At 40.3% G+C, this 21,560-nt stretch overlaps 2 protein-coding genes across 3 annotated transcripts in view; both read left to right on the top strand.

Annotated features, from left to right (window-relative positions):
- The window catches only part of LOC116888249, an 80,156-nt gene extending 62,348 nt beyond the window's left edge, over positions 1–17,808 (top strand). Inside the window, 4 exon segments of the mRNA XM_032889536.1 lie at positions 382–417; positions 3,585–3,819; positions 8,661–14,946; positions 14,949–17,808. Coding sequence (XP_032745427.1) covers positions 382–417; positions 3,585–3,819; positions 8,661–14,946; positions 14,949–17,021 — 8,630 coding nt within the window. The 3' untranslated portion in view covers positions 17,022–17,808.
- Positions 17,809–19,376: 1,568 nt separating this feature from the next.
- Positions 19,377–21,560, top strand: part of Unc13b (unc-13 homolog B) — an 82,948-nt gene continuing 80,764 nt past the window's right edge. Inside the window, exon 1 of one of the 2 annotated variants that reach the window (XM_032891920.1) lies at positions 19,377–21,497. In XM_032891920.1, the coding sequence (XP_032747811.1) occupies positions 21,387–21,497 (111 nt within the window). In that variant the 5' untranslated portion in view covers positions 19,377–21,386. The remainder of the gene's footprint in view (positions 21,498–21,560) is intronic. The other variant, XM_032891862.1, reaches the window with a different exon arrangement.

Here is a 21,560-nt window from a genome sequence, read left to right as displayed (position 1 = left end):
GAGCTTCTTATGGCTAAACTTGTGGCAGGCCCAAGTTTAGAGAGTATGTGTACAAGGGAGTGCCTTTTGAAACAGGAGATCAAGATTTATTTTGACTAAGCAAAGACATTTGAGCTCCTAAACAATATTCTGAGAGACCTAGAAGGAAGTTCGAATAGCACCAAATCAGCAATTTTGTTCTTTAGTAAACAGCAAAGAGCAAAAATATTGGGTAGATTTTCCTTAGGGTTTTAGAAGGTAGATAATCGGTAATATAAAGCTTGTGGCAGGAGTATAAGGCATATAAGGATCGGTGGGAGGGAGAAATGATCTTTTATTTTTAATTCCTACTAAAATTGTATCTGTCATACTTCTTTTGCTTCTTCTTTGTGGTTTCCTTAGGTCACTGGACCTATTTGGGCTGGGGAGAGCATCAGAGTACGTAAGCATTTCAATTCCTTATCATTTTCTAGACCCTTTTCTGTTGAGAGAGAGAGAGAGAGAGAGAGAGAGAGAGAGAGAGAGAGAGAGAGAGAGAGAGAAGAGTGTGTGTGTGTGTACGTGCCAGATTGGGTGTGGCATACAAACATGTGTGCCATTGTGGGGGTGTGGAGGTTAGAGGAGTTGGAGGACTTGGTTCTTTCCTTCAACATAGATTTTGAGGATTGAGCTCAGGTCATCAGGTGCCTGTACCCACTGAATCATCTTCTAGCCCAATGTTTTTGATTTGTTCCCTTTAATGTTTTCTCTCTATGAAGCTAGATATTCATGCATATCAGTACATGCAATTCAGTTCTCTTTTCCTATTTAAGTGGTGGCAGGGATGGGGTGGGGAGCAGGAGAAAAATGAAGAGAAGGGAAAAGCGGACAGTGATTTTGATTGAGAGTTAGACAACAGAGTCGAGGTTGATAGGAGGACTGAGCTACTTCCTAGACACAGGGGTGCTATCAGCCTTTTGTGTTGGCACTGTTGGTCTCCTGACACAGGAGTGCTATGACCAGTAGTTTATTCTGAGCTGAGCTGAGACAGGATTGTTGCTGTGCATTTAGTGTGGCCATGTGATGGTAATGCTGGGAAGATCTGAAGCATAGAGCGATGTTTCTGGTTTGTTAGTCTAGCCAAGTTTCATCTTCGGAAACAAGAGACAGGAGCCATGGCTTGTCTTCTCCTTGAAGCATCCGACCTATGCTAGAATCCACCTTTGTTCTTGAGGCCGGCGAGCAGGCAGCCAGTTCTTTCTAGCAGAATGCTCATTTCTAGGCTGACTTTGTCCATTGGACAGGGCAAGAACCAGCCTCAGTGGCACCAAGCAGATGGATGGTTGGAGTTATATGGTCATTGTCATTGGAATGTGTAAGTAATTCCTGTGGCTTGTGTCCTAGAGAACTGCTCCAAATAGCCTGGGAAAGATCAGAAATGTTAAGATTCTCAAGTTGAAAAAACTAAGTCACAAAGAATACATGTCAGTTCTCTTTTATTTCTTCTCTGGGCAGCAAAGTTCTAGTAGTATTCAGGATCTAAGAGGACTACATACCAGAGAAGGCAGTGTTCAGGATCTCACTCAGTTTTCTCGAGTGTTTCCTGTGAGGTTGGAGGACCATCCTTGCCACAGCTTAAATGATCTTACCTAGGTTACACTTACTTTCTATTTTTGCCTTTCATGCACATACTGAGTGAAGTATCAAGCTTTTCTTAGAATATATATATTGTAATAGAATACGAATATACATACACACATATATAGACATACACACACACTTTCATTATGCCATCGTCTGAACTCAGGCAGGTTTTCCCTTCCCTCTCCACTTTTACCTACTGAAGAGCCATGGTTCTTTGAACCATGTCCCTAAAGTTTTTTCTCCTTCCCCATCAGGAAGTGAATCTTCTTTCCCTTCAAGTCCTTTCAAGGCCTCACTCTGTAGCTCTGGCTGGCTCAGAACTCTCTTACGTAGATCAGGCCTCAAACTTGGGTATGTGTCAGCACCCGGCTGCTTTTTAAACTTTTCTCCTTAAACTAGCTCACAAGTCCCTTTGGCGGAATGACAGACAAACTTGGACTCAGCAATTGTTCTTTTTCTGTAAAGCTATTTTCTTCCCTAGGTCACTTGGCACTGAGGGGTAAGTCATAGAGGCTGTGCCTGACACACTAAGCAGCATTTTATTCAAGCTGAAGGGTTTACCTTTCCCTTAATTTCTAATTTGCTTCAATGCTCAAATGTGTTTCTTTCTTGCTTCCCTTACCTGCAGACTAACATTGAAGCCCTGGAGTCCTTTTCACTGCCTGTTTTTCCTCAAGTTTTTTTTAAACATTATATCCTTGCTCCAACCCAAGGTTAAGTTCTTCTGGGCAATACTTGACAGAGCTCACATTGCCTAGGCTGGTCTTGAACTTGCTATATAGATGAGGATAGCTTTGAATTCCTAATCCTCTTGCCTCTACCTTGCAAGGTCTAGAGTTATAGATGTGTGTTTCAGCAGTTCTGTCTGCATTTTGTTGTGTATTTGAGTTTATTAGGTCGTTGTCATTTCTGCTCTATGAACACAAGTCAGGATTTTCTGCCCAAGTGTAAGCTTGATCTTAACAGTCTTTGGGAGATTTCTTCAGCCTACACCGCTACTGAGATTATCTTTCAAAATTACTGTTATGAGGTGCCCTTATGTGCTAACAGCATTGCCATTTGGCATTGGTGAATGTTTCTTTTCTTTACTAGGAGCCAAATAGGAACTTGGCAAAAAAGGACATGTGGGACCTTGTTAATTGTACACATATGGGTATAGTATCAGATATGGCTTCTCTGTAATGTGGTTTACATAGTGTTAGGTTCAGTCCTTCCCATACACAGTTTTTTATGTGATGGTGGTTGTTTTAGTTATCATTAAGAAAATCTGGCTAGTCGCTGCTGGTTTTGAAAGCAATACTAATTTCGATTACTATTGCGTTGTCAAGTGAGTGTGGATATGTTTTCTGCTTCTCTCAGCCCACGCTCGGGGTAGGAATTCTGAGCACAGGGTGTAGACTCTTGATCGGAATTATTAGGGAACTTGTATTACAGAGGACAGTTGTGCTGCTGTTCTGAAGCTGCCTGGGAGCCTTTGGATTGATAGACAAGCCCTGACCACGGCTGTCTGACCCTGGGCCTGGCTTCTGATATGCATGGTTATTTGGCTCAGCCCGTGCATTTTAAAGGCTGTAAGCTCCAGACCAACTTTAAATTAAAATTAGAATATATTTTCTTCTAAGACACGGAAACGACATTTTCCCCTCTGTTCTTTCCCCTTTGATAATCGCAGAGTCCCAGAATCTCTGGGAGATATTTCAAAGCAGAACTTAATTAGGTCATTCTAGCTAGAAAACTGGAAGCAGAATTCCAGAGAATTTTGCATTGGGAAAATGCAATTTAGGTGTTCCTCTCAGGATCGACAGTAAAATGGAACTGTCATGTCCTTATCTCATGATAAGGAGGCAGACCTTTTGATGTCTCCGGACTTCTATGCAGCTAAATTATTACTCTTATTTTTAAGCTTCAGGTGTAACCTAGGTTAGAACAGGAAACATTCTGAAAACCTACATAAAAGGTGGTTGGTCTGTGTTTTTCCACAGCCTTTGAAGACCCTGATAGTGCCGTTGATGACCGGGACAGTGACTACCGAAGTGAGACCAGCAATAGCGCCCCACCTCCTTATCACACGACTACCCAGCCCAACGCGTCTGCACACCAGTTCCCTGTGCCAGTGCCACTGCCACAGCAGCTATTTCTTCAGGGAAGTTCCCGAGACTCCTGCAATGACTCTATGCAGAGTTATGACCTTGACTACCCAGAGCGTCGGGCCCTCAGGTTGGTATTGATCCAGGTTCCTTAACGGCAGCTGGCAGGCAGGGTCCTGGTGATCTGATGGCGTTGGTAGTGGAAGTGTAGCTGTATGATGGGTCTTGGTCTTCCCCACACACTTACGTCTACACGTTTCCAAAGCAGTGCTTGTCTTCGTGAGCCTATCAGCGAGGCCATGCTCACCTGGTGAGTGGTTGAACAAAACCTGCTCTATCTACCTCATCTCTTTTCTGCATCAGTAATTTTGACAAACAATTTACTAAGATTTGACCAGTATAAGTGTTTGAATAGTCTTTCCTGTTCATTTCCTTAGAAGTTCATAAGAAAACCGATACAATTGTATTGCAGCAGATTTGGTATTTTTTGCTGGAACTTAATTCATTTTATTAATTTCTTCAATATGCAATATTTTTATGTTTAGATAAATTTTAAGGTAGAATTCGGCATTCAATGAAGAATGTCCCACTACATGCATGGTCTTTCTCTCTCCCATATCTTCGTGTCTCCTGGTTTTCTTTATATTACTATTTTTATGTGCCCTTCCATAGGTAAATCTCATACATAATAAGTATAAGGGAAAGACTTACACATGTGCTCTTCCTTGCTCCCCAGTATTTTAAAACACCATTTCAATTAAAATTGTGGGGAAATAATATAGTGGATATTCATACTGTTGTTGCCTTGACTTAGTTGCATCAACACATAGCCACATTTATTTGACTTCATCATCTCTAATATAGTAATCCACATGTGCTCTTCTTCCTGACATTTTACAGTATGCTGCAGACATCACCTTACAACACTACACAGTACTTGAGCACATAATTTCTGAAAAGGGGACTTTATATTACATAAACTTAATGCTCTGATAATACTAAGAAGTTTTATAATACAATACAATAACATAATCCAAAACACAATTTCTCTACTTTCCCCAGTGGTTTTCGTGCACATTTTTCCTTTTTCTTTTAAAAAACTTATTGTATTTTATTTTGAATCAGGGTCTCATGATAAAACCCAGGCTTGTATTTTCCCTTTTTAAAAATAAAAAATAATATGTAAAATCTTTGATATATGATCAACCTAGTCAAGAATCAAAAAGCATTATATTTGGTTTTCTTATTTCTTTAGTCTCCTTTAATTTACCAAATTTCCTTTGCCATGTTTTTCCCCTAGCTGTGTAAGACACTTTCTTTTTTGAAGAACCATGGTTGTCTGTTTTGAGACTGTAATTTGGTTTTCTTTGATTATTTCTTTGTGTTTAGAATCAGTTTAAACATTTCTGGCAGAGATACTAGGTAGGGTGATGTTCCCTTCATAGTTCATCAGAAAGTGCAAGTACTTTGTCTTTTTGTTACGGACACTTTATTTAATATCCTGGTAAAGAATTTTACTATATGCTATATTGTTCCCCAATATAAAGATATTTTTTCTTATTTGTAACCAATTAATATCTGGGATTACATTAGTATCCTATTTTCCCAACAGTTTTTACCAATGATTTTTAACATCTATCGATTCTTGCTCCAATCATTTATTTTATTGGTGAAAGATTAGTTATTTTTAAAATACTTTGAATGTAACTGATAATTTTACCTTTTATAAGTCACCAGATCATAGAGATGATCTTACCCCGCCCACTGCCATTTCACTAAATTGTGCATTGATGAATTTTTATCTGGAACTTTAAAAGGCCATGTACCTGCTAGCCAATATCATGTCCTAGTTTACTGTTAGTGTTAAAAGGATTTTCCATGATGTTTCCATACCAAAACATAATTGATATTCTGAATCTAAAACAAAATATATTACTACATATTAAGAATCTGATGGAAGCTGGAACTACTTCTTAATGGTTGTTGACTGAATGCATGCGTTTATTGTTCGTTTGGTTCTGGTAGTGCTGGGGGTTGTTTGTGCCGTGTGCATGTGAAGCCAGGCACTCTGCTGCTGAGTTATCCCCAACACACTTTGCACTCTTTATTGTTCTGTGACCCATCGCATTGAATTATAGTTGCTCACAGGAACATGGGTGAGAGGTTAGGTAGAGGGATTTTGGGAACTTACCGCATTGCTTTTTATGTTATTTTAATTTATTTACTTACTTTAAGCTGCAGGTTCTTGATATACTGCCGAGGCAAGCCTGGAGTTCCTGAGCTCACCTGATCCCCCTGCCTCAGCTGCCACTGGGCTGAATGCATACATGTTTTATTCATTGATAGTAGTTTATACTAGCCTATTTTAAGGAAGTATCAAAATTTATTTTACATTTGGCCTTCCCTCTGTGTGTGCAAGCATAGATGTACAGGCCAACACTATACTAACTGCACACTCTTCCAAACAAATTAGCTTACCTAATCATTTCATTATCTTGCTCATTTCCCTGGTTGTTACTATAATAAATATCATTTAGAAGCACATTGATGCTATCTATATTTCAAGTTACAAACTATTTCTAAAATTTTTAGATAGCCTAAAATTTACTTGTATCAATATATAAAATGAGGTCTAAAAGTAACTATCATTTTGAACATAGGAAAAATTAATAGGATTTAAGTAATTGTTTATTACTTTTTTTGTTTAAACTTTTTTTTGAGATGGGGTCTCACTATGTTGCCTTGACTGGCCTGGTTTAGAACTTACTGTGTAGATGAGGCTGGCCTCAAACTCCCAGCACTGGGATTGTTTAGGCAAGTGTTCCCCATGCCCAGCTAGTGGTTTTTTTTTTTTTTTTAAATCTGATGTTTTGAAATCATTTTTCCTTTAGAAAGGTTGAAAGACTGGCTGGGGAGATGGCTCGGTGGGTGAAGCACTTGCCACACAGTCTATCAACCTGAGGTAACATCCTCAGAGCTAAGTAAGAATTGAATCCAGTAGCACAATGATAGTAACCCCAGTGTTTATCACCACCCAGAGTGGAGAGGCAGAGACAGGAGATCAGAAACTTGTGAACAAGTTTAGTATAGACAGCAATGAAGAATAAGAGACCTCATTTCAGGCTTCGACCTGCACATGTGTTCTGTGGCACCTGTGACCCATATTCACAACACGAACACATATGCATATATCATACACAAACTACACTTAGAAGAGATGGTGTTACTAGCATTAATTATAAAGTATAAACTGTTCGTAGATGTAGTCTCAAAATATTAGGTTACACAGTTTTAGCAAAAGAAATTGAAATCCTCTAAGGAGCAAATGTGTTTTACAGAAAAAATAGAAGCATAAAAATAATTTCATTTACTGTAGCTATGGCTGCCTGTAGATTTATTTTGGAATAATAAAGATTCTTTCCACATTAGAGTTATGTTTGGGTTATTTGAGAGTGATGAAGAGAGTAAGGAAATTTGTTGGAGAGTAATAAAACTGTGTTTTAAACAATGTGTTGTTTAAGCTGGATGTCGTGGTACAGGCCTTTAAGTCCCAGTACCCAGGAGTCAGAAACCAGTGGAGCTCTGTTGGGTTCAAAGTCAGCCTGTCCTACATAGCAAGTTCCAGGACAGAAAGGGCTACATAGTCACTGACTTTAAAAACAAGCAAGCAAGCAAACAAACAAACAAAAAAAAATGTGTGTGTGTGTGTGTGTGTGTGTGTGTGTGTGTGAGTGTGAGAGAGAGAGAGAGAGAGAGAGAGAGAGAGAGAGAGAGAGAGAGTGCTGATTTTCTTACTCAGCCATTTTAGAGAATGCAGAATAACAGGGATTTATATAATTTGATGTTTGACAACCAAGTCTATATTCACTATCTAACTTTAGTGTTGAAAGGAGTTACCACACTGTCATTCTCAATCAGGAAAAACTTTTAGTGGCTTCATGACCACTTTGCTCTGCATTCCTATTACTTTCTTTCCTTTTTGTTTGCTTGTTTAGTGGTTTGAGAAAGATCTTACTGCATAGCCCTGGATGTCCTGTAGCTCACTATGTAGACCAGGCTGGCCTCAGACTCACAGAGATTCATCTGCCTCAGCCCCTCTTCTACTGGCATAAAAGGCAGGCACCACCAAGCCTGACTGTGTTCCTATTTCTTAAGTATCTGATCCCTAAGAGAACATACTAAGCTGAAAACCTCCTAGTCTGTAGACTACTTCTGTGTAGAAATAGAGAAAGCAGGCAGTCTCTGATGAATGAAGGGTCAGCTGGCTTCTGTACTCATTGTTTAAACTAGACCTTGAATTTGCAATAATCACCATGGGGAGGCATAGCCCTTTATGACCTCAGTTCTTTTGGATTCACAAGCAAAAAATTACACTGCTTTAAATAATTTGCTCGTTTGGTAGTGTTATACTTCTGATGGCCAAAAATTATTTTTGGAATGCAAGTTTTTTCTTTTTAAAGATAGACATTTGGTTATAATCTTGTGTATACTGCCTCAAATATAACATTCAGCAAGTTAACATTTAGATTTCTTTTTAGACTCAAACACATCAACAAATATAGGTTTCTTGAAATCTTTTAATACTTTTTTTTGGGTGTACTTAACTGTTCTAAACTTGGGCATTCTGAATTCAGTGTGGATATTAATAAAACATGTATAAACTTTGTTTCTCAGAAAATAAAAAAAACTGAAAAAATTAGCAGTGATAAATGGTAACAAGTGAAACTTAAATTGTTATTAAAGCTGTTGTTTTTCTGATGTAGAAAAGCTCGGTACTGACACAAGATTGGTTCACACATGTGGAGTTCCTTTTCATGTTTTTTTCTGTTTGAGTTTTTTTAAAAAATCATATTGGAAATTTTAGTATTGTAAACCCATTGAACAGGTACTGAGTCTTATAACTCATGTCTTCCTTTTCTCTGTTTCTTTTTCCATTTTCTTTATTTCTCCAATTTTAACCTCTTACATCAGACAAGACTGGCAGGCTAAGAATGACAAAATTAGGATTATTTCAGCTTTTTCTAATGTTAATTATGAAGAACAAGAAAATAAATATGAGATGAATGGGAGAACATCACAAGACCTTCTAGAAAATAGCGATATATATTTGAAGGAAGTAGGGGTCAAAGAAATGAGAACCTTTTCAAAAACTGATGAGAGCCACAGCCAACCAAACCAACCAGAGAACAGTTTCAGAAAGATATCTCTCAAGAGCAGGCATGGCCAGAAGTGTGAAGCATCTGCACTTCCCAGATACCCTCAAAAATATAACACAATAGATAGGAGGAGGAAAAAAGCCTTCTACAGCCATTCTGAAGATAAAGAAAGATGGCATTACAACACTAAGAGTAATTCTAAATGTGCATTTCCAGAGACTGAGAAATCTGCTCATTATCACATTGAAAAGAAGAAACTAAACTACCTGGTTTTGTACCCTTACCAACACGGACTCGTGAAGAGCAGCACCCGGAACACAAGCTTGGAAAGCTGTGATTATGGCCTGCCCCATCACTTAAGGAACTATGGGAATGTACCTGGCTCTAACTGCCCCATCACTAACCTTACTCCAGTAGATATTCTTGATGAGTCTCCCAGCAGTACTTCTGAGGAAATTTTAGATTCCCCCATTTCTGATGAGCAGGAAAGTATGTCACCAACATGGCATGCATCCAATGTCCATCATATAGGAGACTTTTCTGAAGAATATTATGTAGCAAATTCAGCATTGCCATTGCAAAGGATGAACTGTAATGCAAACACAGTTGGAGATTTGTCCAGATGCGCTGTGGAAGATATTACCCCTTCCTTTGTTGAAGGACCCAAAGAGAACTATGTTGACACAATGGATGAGCTTCAGTGTTTGGTAGAAACTGTGTCAGAATATTTAGCAGAGAAGGAAGAAGAGATTAATAGATTCGGTTCTCTTTCAAAAACTAAAGAACCACACAAACACAATACTGCTATTGCTAATGCAGAACAGAAAACACCTGAGAATCAAACATCGCCTTCAACTGTTACCCAGAATGCCAAGGCCAGGGCTCTATCTTTCCCTGAGCTGAACGGAGTAAAGTGTGCTGTTGGTTCTTTATTCAGTTCATTAACAGAAAAAGTAGGTTCAGACACAAAGCATCTTACAACCTCTGTGGAAAAACTGGTTCATTTAGTTCCAGAGAAAACAGAAACTTGGAACCAAACAGAGACAATTAATGTGGGACCTAGCCCCAGTGCCAAGTCAGTATTAGAGAAGGATCTTTCTGCACAAACTTTATTATCCTGTCAAACAACTGATGATAAGGATACTGACAGACATGGCAGAGCCTCTGAGAATGAGCACCTAGGTGGTAAGACTAAAGGGGAGAGCTCTCAGGACAGCACAGAGACTACTAGAAAGGACTCTGCTCCACAAGTTCAGAGTTCAATTGTGAAGTCTGTTTTCAGCATGCTGAATCCATTAAAGATATTTTCTGAGAAAGAAGAAGCCAAAAGTGAAGACCTCAGCAAGGTATTGAGAAGGGAAAGCACTGTTGGGTGTGGTTCTGAGTCAAACCAAAGTGAGGACCTCCTGGACAACCAAAATAGCAGTCTTGTTTCTCTAAATAGAAGTAAAAGAGAAACTGCAGATCTTCAAATGCAAGCAAGGGAAAATTTGCTGTCCTTACAAGTGGCTGATGAGCCTTCAAACTTAGCTAGTAGTACAGGTAAGAAAGGTGATACTGATAATCAGTTGGAAGGAAAACCTTGTGTTGAGCTTTCTCTATCAAAAGACCAACCCAAACAAAGTGCCAACGATACTATGGGGTGGCCTGGTATAGCTGGCAGTACCCTCACAAATGAGGAATCTTCTACAAAAGCATTAGAGGAGGACAAAGTTACCAGTGATGATGATTTCCTTGAGCCACTAAGAAAATCATTTAGTCAGTTCCTTTTTACTTCTCCTGAGACCTGTCAAAAAGAAACTCTGTCAGAATCTGTAAAAATTCTTAAACTGGAAGAAGATGGACAGGAAAGAGAAGCTAAGAAAGACGGACTTTCATTTTCGTTTAGCAGAAAACTGCATATTCCATTTTTCAATGTTCTTAGCCATTCTGAAAAGCATCAGGATGTAAAAGAGAAAGGAAGTATTTTTCCTTTGTTTAAATTTCCTCTCACTGACAGTCATAACACTGTTAATAATCAGAGTTTTCACAGCTCAGTAGTAGCCACTGATAAAAAGGTCCAACAAAATTGCCACGTGGATACCAGACTTATTTCAGTAAATTCTAGCTTATTTCCAAATATTCATAATCATCTAGAGAAACTAGATAATACTGAGGAATTCAGTGAGAATGACCAAATATATTGTACTGAAGATGTTAAATTTAATTCATTAAAGTCTAGTTCAAATACTCATAATGATCCAGAGAAACTTTACAGCACAGAGGAATTTAATAAGAGTGACCAGACACATTGTTCTGAAGTTGAAAAACATAACACAATGAGGTCTGACTTAACCTCAGATATTAATAGTGATTTGGGGAAATATGGGAGTTTGGAGGAATTGAACCCAAGCAGCCATGCAGCAGTAGAGCACTATGAAAAAGTTGTGCCCAAAGAACAACACATCACTGTAGAATCTGCACTCTCAGAAGAACGTGCAGATCTTACACAAGTGGCATTTCCCTTGATGTCAGGCTCTTCATTAGAGCTTTTTTCCGCCATTTCAAAATCCACGTTAGTTAATGACATTAATGAAGACAAAGTTGAAAATGAAACTTCTAACAAAGGAACCCAAAGAGGCTTCTTTTCTGGCCTTTTAAGCAAGTTTACTTCTCCAGAAAACATGCCTAGTCAACAGGAATTCAACTTGAAAAGTGACAGTTCCCAGGATAAGAATAATACCTCAAGCTCATTACTCTCTGGAATATTGAACTTGATATCAAACAGCAGTGTGAATGATTATAATCCAATTGAAGCAAAGCTCATGTCTTTAGATGATGCAAAAAATTTGGATGGAAATAAGCATTTGTCCACAGATGAAGTTCCTGTTGACTCATGTACGACTTCTGAGAACCTAAGGAGCCAACTTGAAAACAATGAAACTTCTAGCTTTATAAAAAATTCTTTGTCATTATCAAAAGAAGCCATTCTATCATCTGATGGTTGGGTTAATAATCATCTTTGCCCTCCTACATGGAAAAGCCAGGAGAGTGAAAAACATTGCCCTTCTGAGAACATACTCCATTGTTCTGAACAGGGTTCCTTAGAGAAATCTTTGACCAAGAGGCCAACATCAAACCATATTCTTGACATAAAACTACATGAAATGTCAAACAAGCTAAGTTCACCAACACTGAATACTAACATTTTAAGTAAGTCAAACCATTATCAGGGCTTTGATGAGGACTTTTTTGAATGGGATCCTGATTTAAAAGATTTCTCCAGAAACTCCAGAAGACTTCAGCCAGTTTATCATTTGTTGAATCAAAATACATTTCCATCAGCAGATGCTTTCTTGTGGCCTGACTCAGAAAATCCAGTAATAAATTTGTGCCAAAAAGATCAAAATGCAAATATATTTGAGTGGGGCACAAATCCAAACAGTGTCATTTCATGTGACTTACCATATGAATCATTCGACCAGTTAGCATTTAATGAAGGTTACTTATTAAGAGGTGATATGTGGGCAGCCAACTCATGTGGAAATTCTGGTTATCTTCCAGTTAATGAGACCAAGAATTCTCTAGAGGAATTGCCCATTGATTTAAGTTACTCTTCAGATTATGAGAAAATTATGTGCTCTCTGCTGCAACAAGAATCATTAAGAATGGACGAAAACTTGATCTTTTCAAGTTTTGGTTATGAGTATCAGGAGTGGTTATCATATCTTGAAAATGGAGTTTGGTGGCCCTCAGAGGATGGGAATTATGGATATTATATGTTTAATGATGGTCAGTATATATATTCTCTCCTCACTGATTCTACTGGGCAGTATGTATATTTATTTATACCCGATTATTATGAATATTTGAACTATAATTTACAAACAGATGCTTTCCCAAGTATTATGTTAGATGACAACACTATTTCTGCCCATAGTCTTCAAGTTCTTGACAAAGAAGATAATTTAGTATGGTATTTTGAAGAAGAATCAATTGAAGACCCTCTTGACTTATCTATAACTTTGCCAAGAAGTGAGAGGTCATTGTTTGTAAATCTGGAAACCTTTTCTCAAGTATTTGAGTCAAGTTTTGACCAAAGGGATAAACCATTAGATTTTTCAGGCTATAATTCTCAAAAGTTTAAAAGAGATTTTAGATCTTTCATAGGGAGACCCTATTGTTCAGAAGACCTTGAGTATATATTGGATCTTAGAAACAAGCCTGGAACTATGAGCAATCATGCCTTAAATAGAGGCCCAATTACAGAGAGAGATATGAACTGGCCTTTAGCAAAAAAGTCATCAGCTCACCTTTCCAGGTTCCATTCCCACCAGCCATCTTCTGAAGAACCTTCCTCTTTAATTCATCCTGAGAGTAAGACTGAAAGTTCACAAAAGGAAGAAACCTCATCAATGAACAAATTGACACCTATGTTTTCTATTTTGGGTACCTTGATTAGAAGTAGTTTGAATTTTGGTAAGAGTGAATCTGTAGATGGTTTGGTCATACAGAAAACAGATCAGCAATCAAAGTTATCTGAACCCATACATGATGGTCTTCAGTCATTGATCTTGAGTAAGCAATTACCATGTAACTCCACAAATGAGGACAGAAGTCATCCCAAGGATTTGGAGAGGCAGATAGTATCCAGTGTTCACCAACCAGAGTTTATTGACAATATAAGGGAAGAATTCTCTTTACATAAAAATAATCACACGGAAAAGGGAAGTTTATTAAAATCTGGTTTTCAAGTAAGCCCAAAAACTATTAAAGTTAAAACAGATGTAGAGGATGTTAAAATTATTACAGCAAAGTCCATTGTAGATCCTCTTGCACCACAGCTTAGTAAGGATGAACATAAGAATTGTGAACTTCTGCAAGACCAGTCTTCCAAAGAGTCTGAGAAAACTTTGCTTACAAGTGCACTGAAACTCTTTGGTTGGGAAGAAGGATCCTCAGTAAGTACAGTAACAAGTGAGAAACCGGCGTCTGGAATTTTGAACCTCTTTAAAACCCGAGTGAATAAGGAAGAATCACCAGACTTGGAAAAGATTGGTGATAAAGGTGGAAAGATTTCATCTCAGGAAAAGAAGGAATCTGCTGGGGTTGCAAGTTTTTTTGGTTCCCTTGGGGATTTCTTTAAAACCAATGTATCTCCCGTACAGACAACTGAAAATAAGTCTGTTTCTTTAGTGACTGATGAGGATGAAGGAAGGTCGAGTCCTAACCCTTTACATCAGGATACAGGAAATTTTCCTCCATTACCAGTTCCCTCAAAAAAGAAGATTAGAAGTCTGACCAAACAGACTACTATTGATGACAGCGGGTTAAGAGAACCATCAACCAGAGAGATGCAGAGTAGTGGTTTTAATGAAAAAGAGGTACCTGTCAGAGATCACCAGGGGCAGCAATCAGCAAGTCCACCTGTCTCAACAGGTCATCCAGCAGAGTCTCCCAGAGACTCTTCAAAAGGAACGGGTGCCGTATCTACAGAAAAAGAAGTTCCAAAGAATAGTAAGTCTTCTGATGCTCTAAGTAGAAGAAATACAAATGAACAAGACAGTTTTCCTAACCAAGAATGGAAATTTTCAACTGCTACACCTGCATCCCAACAAGAGTTGCCACCCAGAAGGAATATATTTTCTTTCTTAACTGGATCTGAAAAATCTGAGAACAAAGCCTCTGCAGCTCTCCCAAGGGCCAGATCTCAAGCAGAAGGGCTGTTCACTCTTCCTTCCTTTTTCTCCACAGCTAACTTAAGTACCAAGAAGGATGCCTCTCGCAGCAGCTCTGCCTTCAGTTTGTTTAACTTGTCTTTTTTGGAGGAGAAGCAGCAGCCGTCTGAGGAGAAGCAAAGCCTTTCAGCTATTCCTCCAGTGACTGCCCAGCCTTGTAGGAAGCCAGTTGTGTCTGCAGACGCAGGAGGTACTATGACAAAGGAAGATTCTACCAGTTATAAAGAAAGCATAGGCCAGGAAGTAGTTCATGAAGAACAAATGGCTCCTTGTTTATCCACTAACAGCACCACTGAGCTGACCACCTTCCTTGCAGACAAGTTCCATGTAGAGAAAACCCAGGGAAAAATGAGTTCTAGTAAAGGAGCAGAAGGAGCAACTGTTTTGATTTTCATGTGAATCAGTTGCCAGCCAATGTTGTTCCTCTTTCACCGGAATTGCAGGAACAAGCCCTGGAGGTAGCTCCTCAGGAAGAAGAGTCTTTCCACCAGGACATCTTCCCCAGGGACTCAGCAGCTGAGTCTTTTCCTCATGACAAGTGCTTGAACAAGAAGCTCAATGATTTAGATGTTTGTACTGAACACCAAAATGAAAGATTTACCACTGACTTATTGAACTTGCCTTTGGAAAATGGCTCCAACAACCTCTCCTCAACACAGATCCTGGATTTACCTCCTGCTTTTCCAGACCCAGGGCATGCAGGGCTTCTTCAGAACCAAAATGCAGATAAATTAGAAGACAGATCAGTATTAGGTTCCAAAGTAGAAATGATTTCAGGGTTTGTGACCAAAGTAAAATCTTTTTCTGGGTCCTTAATTGAACAGCCTAAGACTTTTTCTGGATTTTTTTCTATGCCTAAATCTCCAAAGAAAAATTCCTTTTTTTCTTTTTCTTCTGCTGCATCATCTGAGCCCCTCAAAAGTGAGTTGTTTGGAATTTTCAGGAGTCCCAAACCAGAAACAAACAAACAAGAACCATCTGTAAGTACTTCATGCCTTCAGAGTGGTTCTTCCAGAGACCCTGTAGGATCAGTTCCTCCAAAAAGCTTGCATAGAGAAGCTGCCTGTGCAGGACTCAATTCAGAGTCTGCTCCTAGTGCCTGTAGCATAGCTGTGGTTAGTGCAAAGTCAGAATCAGATCTGCTGGCCTATGACCCTAAACTAACACTTGAAATGGAGAAAAATAACATTCCTGAAGGTATTTCAAAATCCGCATGTTCTGAAGTACTTGCTACATCTTCTGTCTCAGAGGATGATATGGGACAAGGAATGTTATCTTTGAGTGATGAAGGAGACATGGGGCTGTTGCAGGGCACAGACACAGAGGCCTCATTGGAAGCAGAGCACATTCTTCCTCCAACGGAGCTACAGTCAGATCCTGCCTGTGTTGCTGAAGAGCATCCCCCCACAAGTCAACCACTGCCAGAGCCAGAGCCAGAGCCAGAGCCAGAGCCAGAGCCAGAGCCAGAGCCAGAGCCAGAGCTTCTGATCGCCAGCACAAATCAGGAGTTCTTTGGGCTTGCAACCACTTCTCTAGAAACTAGAACTTCACTGTTTGATCAGGCAGGAGTCAGTGAGAATACCACACTGGAAACACAAGGAGATCATTCTTGTCCTTTGCAAGAAGAGCCTGTGCTTTGTTCCAAAGAAAATTCTAGTATACATCATGCCCCAAAAGATTCACCTGTAGCACCCCAGGAAACAGAGCAGACAAGACCCCGTTTCGAGATCCCAAATATGGCCAGTTGGCCAAAGCTTCATTTCCCATCCACTCCTGACCATGGAAAGACACTGAGTTCAATCTTTAACCCCTCTTGCTCATCTGGTAGCATGGCAGCAGAGACTGGCTTAATGTCAGGTTTTAAGAAATTGTCTACTCTGTTTGAAGGAGCCAGTGAGGGGAAAGGGGGTATCCTAGGGAATGATCCAAAACTGGTGTTTGGAAAGAAACTGGATCTTTCATTTCCATGGTCAAAAGAGAATAAAGGAGACACAGAGCAAATGCCTGCAAAATCATCTCCGGTTTTGGTTGTTAGTGGTGATCAGGACCGTATCATCAGCAAGGCTAACAAAGTCTTGGAGCCTTCTCAAATACCTAGTGGTAGTCCTGAGTCAGCTGACATCTGTACTCAGCCCTCTAGGACTACAGAACAGTTGGTGGCCAAGCCTAGTGACTATGCTCATGAGCTTTCAAAGTCTGGTGAAGTGGAAAAGCAGCTGGAAATTTCAGCATCTGAAGAACACAGGGGTGAAGACAGCAACCTGTCTGGATCTGCCTGTCCTTCAGAGAAACACAAAGAAGAGCACTGTGCTCAGCCAGTAAAGCAAGAAGATGTGTCGGCTAGCACTGGCTCTGTTTTGAATGTGGGGCACCTAGTCATTCTGGAGGATGTCAAGGAAACGGTGACCAACAAAAGGCCGGTTCTCCACTCAGGCATCATAAATGGTTTTAAGGACTGACCATTTATGATGCAAATGATTAGTGGTAGATTATCATAGTTTGCTTCAGTCCATCCCATGTCTTTTCTAGCACCTGAGCTTCATGTTAATTAGGGGCTAAGTGACAAAACAAAAGTATGGGTATTTTCATTCTCTCCTTCTCCTAGTGTCAAATAGAATTCATTTAGTGGACAAGGAGCATCTAGCATAAAAGGAAGAATATTTACATAGGCTGGTTTGTTTTGGAAAAGGGAGGACAAGAAGAGGCAGCAAGTATTTAAGTGCTGTCTATCCTAAAAACATAATCAGAGAGGATGTTTTCTTGGGTCTTAGACATTTATAGTATAGTGGATGGGAATAGTTCTACTTTGCTGTGGTTTTCCAAGTCTTCTAAGCTGTCTCCCCAGTGGCTGTGAGGCTGTAAAGTAAAATACAAATTGCAAAGAATGACTTAAGCTCATCTGTATTCTACATCCTATTCCACATGGACTTGTAAAACTTCTCCTAGTGTCTCTGATACAGACTCTCACAGTGCTCGGGACTGAACAGCTATAACCAAGGTTAGGCTAGGTTGCCATGATACTCTACTCAAAGCTGAAGTTCCTTTGCTGCTCTTCTCTCATCTGGAGCTCTGAACAAGGTCTATCAGTAGAGGTTGCTATTACTGCCCCTGATCATAGGCACTGCACAGGATAGCTTAAGAGTACTACTTTGACCACTGGCCCAAACATAGATTTACTTAGAACAGTGAAGACAGAGACAGAGACAGAGACAGAGACAGAGAGAGAGAGAGAGAGAGAGAGAGAGAGAGAGAGAGAGAGAGAGAGAACACATTAGATCTACTCAGACATTCACCTGATACATGTTCTGCTAACATGTGCTGAAGCATCAGAAATCAGCCCAAAAATAGCATGTAATTTAGAGGCCTCACAGGGAAAATCTCTTTGACTAACAACGATGCTGTCTTTCAATCTGACCAAAGACCTTAAGTTAAAGACTAGAGTCTGGAAAACAAAACAAAACAAAAACAAAACCAACTCTCTCTGCATAAATGCTTTCCAGGATACCTGCTAGTAAGAAAATGAAAGGAGCATTCATAGCTCATCACCAAGTCCCTCCATGTTCATAAAACACAACCACTTAGAAAACGAGCTTCAGGATTCCAGGGCTATCTTGATACGATTAGCAATCTGCCACTATCAAAGTTTCTCTCGGCTAGCTCTCGTAGCAGGGGACATTTCTTTCTGTGCATGGGAATTCAGGTGACTGCAAGAGGGCTGAACTGGCCTCACATTGTATGCAGAAATAGCTTTAGTTCTAATCCAGAAGAGTTGGACTTAATCCACTTTATATATAACTGAGCCTTGACCTAAGAGAACCTCAGTTACAATGGTTGGATATATCTTGGGAATATTTCCCATGCTACTAAGGGTATCACTATTGCCTTTGTGTTGCTGAAACCTGTGGATTCCTCTGCAGAACTTCTTAATCCCATTCTTCATCTAGTGACTTCCATACTTCACCCTGCAGACTGGAGGATCATGTCTCTCTGCTAAGGCACAGGCACACACATTTGTAACTGTAGAGGAAGCAATAAGGACTTCTCTTTATTAAATAATGGAAGGTGTGGGGCTAATTTCCTTAATTTTTACTGTGTTTGGAAAACTTTAATCACAGCCACTGGAAAAGTTTCTTTAGAAGACTGAGTAAAGAATTTCATGAATATACAAAAGGCCATTTTACTATTTCTTCATCCTGCTGACAGGTAGCAATTAGGTCAAAGAGTCTTTGAAGTCAGGGCTGAGGTTCAGAGGTGCAAGAGGCTTACTACATTGTCTTTTCTTTTATCCTTTTGTGATGGACTAGACTGAGTTTTCTAGATTGAAATGTTTGTCCTCACTTCCTGGGAACCTCCTGTGTGTGATTATTCCTGTCCCGTGCAGTTATTAGCTCCCATGCGTGTCTGTATTTGTGGTCTGGTCATTGGTCTGCATTTGTATTTACTAATCCATTTTCTTTTCTTTCCCACAGCCCCACTAGCAGTAGTAGGTATGGCTCCTCCTGTAATGTGAGTCGAGGAAGCTCTCTGCTGAGTGAACTGGACCAGTATCATGAGCAAGACGATGATGGTCGGGAGAGGGACTCCATTCATTCTAGCCATAGCTATGGCAGCCTCTCCAGAGATGGCCAGGCTGGCTTGGGAGAACAAGAGAAAGCCTTGGAAGTGGCCTGTGGATCACAGAAGGAGAAAACAGGTGAATCCAAGGAGAGAGATGATGCCACAGTCCGCCCTCCGTCAGACCTGATGCTGCACAAGGACCTCACCCTAGGACCCCAGGAGAGGTAGGTGATGGCTAGCTTACATGCAACCTGTCATATCTCCTATTGAATGCACTTTCCACTTCTTTCCTTGCAGCTGGGGGGCAGGTGCAGCAACAATGGTCAAGCTGTTACATTATCCTTTGATTTTTGGTATGGTTTCCAAGATGTTTGAGGGACTTGTGTCACAGAGGTGTGGGCACACCAGGAGTTCTTGAGCGTGCAGTCTTGACCACACAGATGTCTGAGTCTGAAACTGCTTCTGAGCCCCACAGGTTGTTTTTCAATAGTTCCCTTTGCTTAGGGATCCTTGGCTGTGTCCTATTCATTCATATTTTAATTTCTTTTGTGAACATTGATGTTTAGTTATATTTTACCCTGTCTGAGGAAAATCAGAACAGAATTAGCCAGATTTAAAACATCTGCTGTAAAGTAAGTACATGGCTTGGCTGTGTGTTTGGCATTTTTTATCCATAAGAAGACCGTTTTGTAATGTATCTTTAGGGCAGGTATGGTGTACGCCTGTAGTTCAGTACTCTGGAAGCAGAAGCAGAAGGAGCTTAAGACCAACCTGAGCTGTACAGTGAGATCCTCTCTAAGTATAGCATCAAAAAGAACTAAAAGTGGACGTGTGATAAAGTTTCGTATAGAATTTGAGTGTTCTTTCTGTATCACTGAGCTAACCTGTTTAGAATAGCAAGAGGTTTGGGCATACTAGCTCACCCAGTTTTGCTATTGTTGACCGTTTTGGGACAAATAATCATTATGGAAAACTACTATCCATTTTAGGACACTTGTTAGTCTCTGGCCTGTATAGTAGATGCTAACAGTCATGACCAGGGTGACAACCAAAACTCCCCAGACATTGTCAATGTTCCACCAAGTACAAAATCCCTCCCTGTGCCTAGCTGAAAACACACGGGTTGGCTCAGCTTTCCCACATCTAGATCTCCTGACAGACCTCAGACCAGGGCCGTGCCCGTGGCTGGACGGACCATGCAGCTTCCTGAAGATCATTGTAAAATTCCTTCTCTCTTCCTTTTTTCTTTCTTTTTATACGTTTCTTTATTTTTCTTACGTTGTAGCCCAGGCTGGCTCCAGACTTGTAACTTAACCCCCTCATTGCTGAGATTATAGGCATGTGCTGCAATGCCTACTGTATTCTTGTTTTTCAGTCTCTTGTAGTTCAGTTCATAGTGGAGAGGCCCAGGAGACTAAGGTTCAGACCAGGCCTCTTACTGGGTTGTGGTTCCATAAAGGCTGGTTCTTTATGGATTGCAAACCTGACATTAATGTGCTTGTTTATCTCCATTAGGCCAAAAGGTAGCCAAATTCTTGACCAATACTTTGGCTAAAAGTACCCACAAATGTTTTCGAACAATTAGGCATCGTTGGAGCCTGGCACGTCTGCTGCCCTGACTATAAGCTATAAGGAGGAAGGAAAGGATTATCTGGTACTAACCACTATTCCAGCTGAAACCTAGGTGATGACCTGCTCTAACACAGAGTTTCTGCCTCTGAGGCACTGGATTATATTACTGTTCATTTCATAGAGGCTGTCCCTGAGGCGGCTCAACATACACAATGGTGACAGGAAAGGACTATCCCTTCCCTAGGTGGAGTCTCAGCATTGGCAAGTTCCTAAACAGTGGAGCAGCAAGGGTTTACAGAACAGTTTTTTTTTTCTTAAGGAAGCTATGCAAATCCCAGGAGAGGCTGGTGGTCTCTAGCAGTGAGTAGGAGGGGCGCATGCTCACTTCACCTGATCTGTGACTTCTGCACTTGATGTTGACTCAGGCCCTGGCTGCTGCTGCTGCTCCTTTTATCACCTCTCAGTGTCTGAGCTCTCTCATGTGGGTACATGAGAGAAGGAGAAGGAAGGGGGAGGGGAAAGAGGAAAGAGTTGTTATTTTAGACAGGAATTGTTTTCAAAATAGTTGTTCAGAACTCCACTGTTTTGTGGCCTGATCACTAGCCAAGTGTAGGCATGAGCACAGGCTGTTTTATTTTAGACATGGCAGTCCTGCCTGGGCATTGTCACTCTGTTGTCTCTGCTGTTTACAAGAAATGCTCTTCTTTGTTGCAAGTCTTCCCGAGGAGAATGCATCGTCGCCCTTTACCCAGGCCAGAGCACACTGGTTCCGAGCGGTTACCAAGGTCCGACTCCAGCTGCAGGAGGTAGGAATTTGTTCCAATAATGGTTGGGACAGTTTTTTTTTTCCTTTGAAAAGTTTGGGAGAC

Source organism: Rattus rattus, chromosome 1, assembly GCF_011064425.1.
Source record: "Rattus rattus isolate New Zealand chromosome 1, Rrattus_CSIRO_v1, whole genome shotgun sequence".
NCBI classification, from domain to species: domain Eukaryota; kingdom Metazoa; phylum Chordata; class Mammalia; order Rodentia; family Muridae; genus Rattus; species Rattus rattus.
Note: the sequence above shows the minus strand (reverse complement) of the source record. Positions and strands in the feature narration are given on the sequence as shown.